This window comes from Cetorhinus maximus, chromosome 8 (genome assembly GCF_964194155.1).
Source record: "Cetorhinus maximus chromosome 8, sCetMax3.hap1.1, whole genome shotgun sequence".
In the NCBI taxonomy this organism is placed as follows: Eukaryota; Metazoa; Chordata; class Chondrichthyes; order Lamniformes; family Cetorhinidae; genus Cetorhinus; species Cetorhinus maximus.
The window spans coordinates 111,571,766-111,577,765 of NC_135886.1; the positions used below are offsets into that span (position 1 = coordinate 111,571,766).

The window sequence follows — 6,000 nt, forward strand, 5'->3', positions numbered from 1 at the left end:
TGGCACTTTGATACCTCTATGTTGCTTGAGTGGGCAGAGAAACTAGAGGCCCAACTCCAATCATATCAATGTGGCTGTGCCTGAACTGTCTCAGCTGCAGAGAAATGGTCACTTTATAAAAGGTTTCCCTAATGCGTGGCTGCTTCCCTCACCCACCCCACCAGCACCCCGCATGTGCTTGTGTGCTACCTTCAACCACAGGGCAGTCCTTGACACCACCCCCTCCCCCACCAAGTCGCCTCAATTGCACCCCACCCCCCCCACCGCCAAACGCGCTTCAACCTTAAAGTCCAACAGGCAAACCTGGGCAAACACACTGAAATGTTACTGTGCACTCACCTCTGAGTTCCTCTCAAAGTGCAGCCAGTCAAGTGCACGCCTTTTATATGCTGTTGTGACATGTCAGCGTGAATGCGGACAATTCCAGCGGGCTGGGCTCATAATGATATGCAGATGTATTGCAATGAGGTCCCTGATGTCTGAAGATGGGAAACAAGGCCCACCATCGGCGGGTGGAGCGGACGATCACAAACTGGTTTCATGATGTCGTGAAACCGATTTTTTGCTTCCCTCGCCATATTGCCCAGTCACACCACCAAACACACCCAGTGTCAGCAGGCAAGGAGAATTCCGCCCTCTGTCTCTGAGGGGCAGATATTCTGCCTCCAGACTATTTATGGCCAATTGGCTGTTAAATGGCTGCAGGGCAGCCATTCTTCTGCTGTGAGGGCTCCCTACCCTGACCTTTTATCCGGGGGAGTTGGGGAGAGGAGTGGTGGGTGGGAGCAGGAGAGATATCGGGGACCTCTGCACCCCATAACATCGAGCCAAGACCTCACAGCAGCAAAAAGTTGGTTTCTAAGTTCTCACGCATCTCATGTACTGAAATAATATCAGTGTTTCTAGACTTGTATAATTATTCGCTCTCATTTACTCGAGTTATCTAATTGGGCAGCTCCTTCAAAGAGTCAAATGGCCTCCTTCTGTGCCTTATCATTCTATGACTCTATCACTGTTCTTTCTCAACCGTTTTCATATTATTTAATGCAAACATGTCTTGTTGTGATCACATATGTGCAGGTTTAGCACCAGATTAATTATTATTTAGAAACATTGCATACTAAAAAGTAGGCACCCCAAACCGAACCTTTACATGGAGTCCTCCCAAACTTGTTAGACGGCCTGAACATGTCCTTACCCAATATCACTGCACAAACATTTCCCAGTGGAGGCAGAGGGGAGAGGGGGGAGGGGGACGGGAAGGGGGAAGGAGGAGGGAGGTCACTGAATAATTGTCAGCAACTGGAAGCTTGGCTGTTCTTTTCTTTCTGTAGCCAAGGGACACTATAGCACCCCAATTGCTGTCTTGAATGAGATCAGCAAGGTCAGAAGAAAGTGAATAGTAATATGATGTGTTAATGCTGCTCATTGTACCATATGGCCCAGCTCTCTCCAGATTCAACATCATGCTAACTTCAAGAATATCTCAATCAACAGTAAGCCAAGGACACTTCAAATAATACTACTTTTCTGAGCGAATGTCACAGCTTGCATGTAAGCTCCAATATAATGCCTTATATAATTATTGGAAAACTCAGAAGGTAAAAGAAAGGGTAGTAAATATAGAAGGAGCACTACAAGTCTGTTGACTCTTACAATTGCTGTCCCTTGCCTATTGATCCCTACTGGAAAGTGAGCAAATATGCCAGCTGCTTGGAGGCAGGATCAGGTTTGATTGTGATGCCCCCAATGGTTGAACAACTTGCCAGCCCTCACTGTATAAGCTCACTGATGAAGAATGTCAATTTGAACGAGGTACTGAAGAGTAACCAATACCCATGGAACCCTAGCCCAAGAGTTGGCACCCATAAGAGGAAGGGAAGACATATTTGGTTTCCAAGGGTTGTTATTTTATAATATGTATTCTATTTGTACATGGTGCTTCAGTAAATATTTGAACAGACAACTGTTTGCTTGAGATGTTTGGATCAAATTATGCATGATAATTATACCCATAACAATAAACACACAAGGTACCATGTAAAATTATTTTTTGCCTTGAGCTTTGATGTTTTTAGAAAATAATCATAACTTAATGTTTTTTCATGCACCATAGAACACTGGATACCAGGAGATCACAAATCACTAAATACAAGTGAATACAGTAGAGACAAACTGAGAAATTGTCAATGCTGGAAGTACAGATCAAGTCTGTCAGATAGATCCCTTTATGAAACATAACCTGCCTGCTTTGTTTTTAAATGTTCCCCAGCTTGTAATATATTCCATAATTTACTGTTAATATTCCCCACTTAAAACCAGCTGATCAAACTTACAGTGCTTTCTCCTTTATAAGGCTAATACTGAACTAAAATTATATATTTCTGAGCAAATTAAAATAATTGTTATATTTAAAGCATACCTGTTAATTTTATATATGCGAAAAGTGAATAGGTGGTAAATAAACACAGACGATGTATTAAAATCTGTATCTCTTATAGAGGATAGTCCTTAAACATTTCTCTTCGATATACTTTATAATTCTTTGAAAATAGATATATTAATATACCACACGTAATAGACACGTTTTATGGACCGTAATTACTGCTCGGTGAGAGCGGCTCCTCGCGGGAAGAGCTAAGTAAGTGGTTTAATGCAAATCTGCGGTTTTATGCACCAGACCTTGGGAGGCAGCGTTGTAAACAAGTTCAGTTTGACCACTGTTGTGAAGTTGTTTTTTTTTGTCTGCCGTCCTTCTGCAACTAAAACACTTTCATGCCCAGGCTGGGATTTCATGAGACTGACTCTTATTTATGGCGTTACGGCTGCTGACAGCCTCTCAAGGACGACGGAGGCTGCCAACCCATCCGGCCTGATCTCCATAAAACTACTTCTTATACCGAAAGGTTACTGCATACAAGACAGTTGAACGCTTTCATCTGTGAAAAAGCTGACCACCACCAAATAAAGACCTCTGCAGCTTCAGAAACATACCCCATTACACAAACCCATTTACTCCAATGCTTTCCAAATATGACATCTCAGATATATATATATATATATGTGTATGTGGTATTGCAGGCAGACTGCTGGTATATTTATTTTTATTCATTGAGATTAAATTAGAGAGTTATTTCTATAGTTTAATCCAATTTGTAAACTGAATTGGATGGGTCCGTTAGCTGAACTGGCTGCCCGTGGTGGGCGTGGACTTATTTCAGGTTAAAAAGTGTTCATATACAAGATCCAGCTATCCAAGCACACTTCACTATTCTCCATGCCAATATCTTTCCACAACTTTCAATTGCAGGACAGATCCAGCGGGCAACCATGAATGTTCCTAAAAGGCGACTAGGAAGAGCATAGCAAAAGCCAGCATTTTGGTGAGGATCACACAAATAAACAAGTGCCAGACCAATCATATTTAGAATAGTGCTTGGAAAATCATAGTTTTGTGTCACAGTCCCATCTCAACCCCGCCCCCTCCCCAAACATTTCTATTAAGCAGAGAGCTGGGTTAAAATGTGCTTGAAGTGGTTGCAACGGGGTCATTTACAATGTCGGCTGCATGTGACCCCTGGTATTGTTTTCTGAAGCGATCAGGAGACTTTCGGAACATTATGAGGTTCGAGGTACAATTTGCAAGCGTTTATGATGAGTCCACACTCAGCCCTCTGCAGTTCCAATGTTGCTAACTATATTAAATAATCATTCTTTTTTTTAATGTTCCTGCTGGATTACTGCTTGGAGTGCGCCAGTAACCTTATGGCACAGCTTCCGATTTGGTGATGTTTTGAAAGCACGCCCCAATTTCTCAGAAAAACAGGCGGACGGTTAGCTATACAGCATAGTATGTGTACCGAGGGACCCCCGCGTGAAAAAACAAACAACCGAAATAACTTCCCTCCCAACAAATTGAATGTGTATATATAAAAAAGTAGCTAGTTTAAGGTTTTCGTATTGTAGGATGATCATAAAAATCCTGAAATGAATTTTGCCTGTTCGTCTGTAAATTATTTATTTCAGCCAGAAATACTTGGCGAAATGTTGTCAAGATCTCAGCATTGACTGATACCGTCTTGTATAGTACTGAGTGCTGCTTGTTATGGTTCTGTACTTTAGCAGGACTAAACTGTAGCAGCATCAAATCATAGCCGGGTTGACAGCAGTTCCTTACTTACATAGCGCTTTAATTTCTTTTCTGGAGGTGATTTGATGAGCCACCCGGTGTAAACGATGTCTTCTGCACTCATGGCTGCAAGTGGGGGAGAGTCACTTCTCGCGTCGATTGTATTCTGTGCTATTTTTCCTCCTGTTGTTATTGCTGTCACTCAGCTCCTCCATACACAATGCGGTGTAAAATCCATCACAATATCTCTCATCTGTCTAATGGCACAAGTTCCTTGTGTTAGAGGCGGAAGCGCTGCGAACGACCGCAGACACCAGTTCTCCCACCCATTGCAAAGATCCATCCAATAATAGTCACACCATGGCATGACGTTTCGTAAACAACAAACACACATAGTATCCTCTTCCCTCAGAAAATGCAGAAAGAAAAACCGAAAGCGCTTTCAAATGAGCCCCCAAGGCACAACTATGGAGTAAAATGAGGTAGAATTTGTTTAAAAAAAAAAGCTTTGAGTAGTATTGTTTTGGGGAAACACGCCCAATTGAAAAAAAACATTACGTTTTACTTGGTGTAACCTGAGCCCTGATATCCCTGTACTTTTGGGTGCTGACAGGTTAGTTGTTTTCACACGGTTCATTCCCTGGTTTGGGGCTTTTAGAGTTGAAACTAACACGATATACAATCCGGTAAATGGATTCATTTTTTTAAAGTCGAATTCAGTCCAGGGAGCGCTGCTTATCAGCAGGGGCTCTGTCCCAGCAAACAGAGGTGACAAGACCCACTGTCCTTCCATTCAAGCCGACATTGCACTTATACGAAATTGTTTTTGTTCTTCCCGACTTCTTATTTCCAATTTCGAGTTATTTCCCTTGTTAGTCTTACTGGTACTTTATGTTGATGTATGAAGTAGCATTCCAAAGCTTTTATAGGATGCTTAATATGAGGGTGATTAGAAGTTGTAAGCGCATTGGGATGGTTTACTTTTACAGGCGTTACACAAATGCAAATTGCTTATTATGTTCCCAAGCACCGCACACTTTGTTGGCACAGTACTCATTCTGTATATATACAGTGATGGTATATTTACAATGTTATAAATAAATGTCTCATCATTATCATTATCACGATATGATTATTTCCCTCTCTCCCTCATAGTCTTAATTCGTTTCATTTGAAAGAATGGGTCCTAAACTTGAGCACTTAGGCAATGTCCTGATGCAAATATTTATTATAGAACACAGAATACATTACTTGATAGGCAATCGTTCTCTGGCCCACAACCTGCCTGTCATCATCCATCACACTTTCTGCTTCAATCAATAGTTCAATAGTCAATGTTCCTCTGCATGTTCTGTTACCGTCCCTAGGTTCCAATATACTGACCCTATTGTCTGCATCCTCACTGTGTCAAAATCAAATTTCAATGCAGTCTCCAGCTCTTAACTCATTCATCCTCAGGAGCTCCTAACCCACCATAGTCTTTCTACACTCTTCAGGAGTTTCTAATCCAATCCCTTTTCTATTCCTTTCATACCAGTACTATCCTGTGATAAAAGACCTTGGCTTCTCAATTTTAATAATACTAGTAATGCCATGCCACCGGGGTGTGGTTTTTTTGTTTCTACAAGGGTTATGCTCAAGAATAAATATTGATGATTTCTTCTGGTCACTATGGTCTAGAAATTTGGCTGAGCAGCACCCATTTTTCAGGTGCTAAATAGCTTCCTAAGCCTCCAATATAATGGGTAGGATGTGCTCGCTCATTGTGAGTGAAGTGCTGCAACCAGCATATTGGTAAAGGCCCTGGGTGCACTCGAGAAAACCAGACCTACAAGTGGCCTAACAGGAAGTATTTAAAGGGACCATGTGTT

The 6,000-nt window shown here is 41.8% G+C and overlaps 1 protein-coding gene across 3 annotated transcripts in view; it reads right to left on the bottom strand.

Moving 5' to 3' along the window:
* The window catches only part of gab3 (GRB2 associated binding protein 3), a 135,648-nt gene extending 131,221 nt beyond the window's left edge, over positions 1-4,427 (bottom strand). For all 3 annotated transcript variants that reach the window (XM_078547447.1, XM_078547448.1, XM_078547446.1), the window contains exon 1: positions 4,182-4,427. In XM_078547447.1, coding sequence (XP_078403573.1) covers positions 4,182-4,253 — 72 coding nt within the window. In that variant the 5' untranslated portion in view covers positions 4,254-4,427. The remainder of the gene's footprint in view (positions 1-4,181) is intronic.
* Between the last annotated feature and the right edge of the window lie 1,573 nt (positions 4,428-6,000).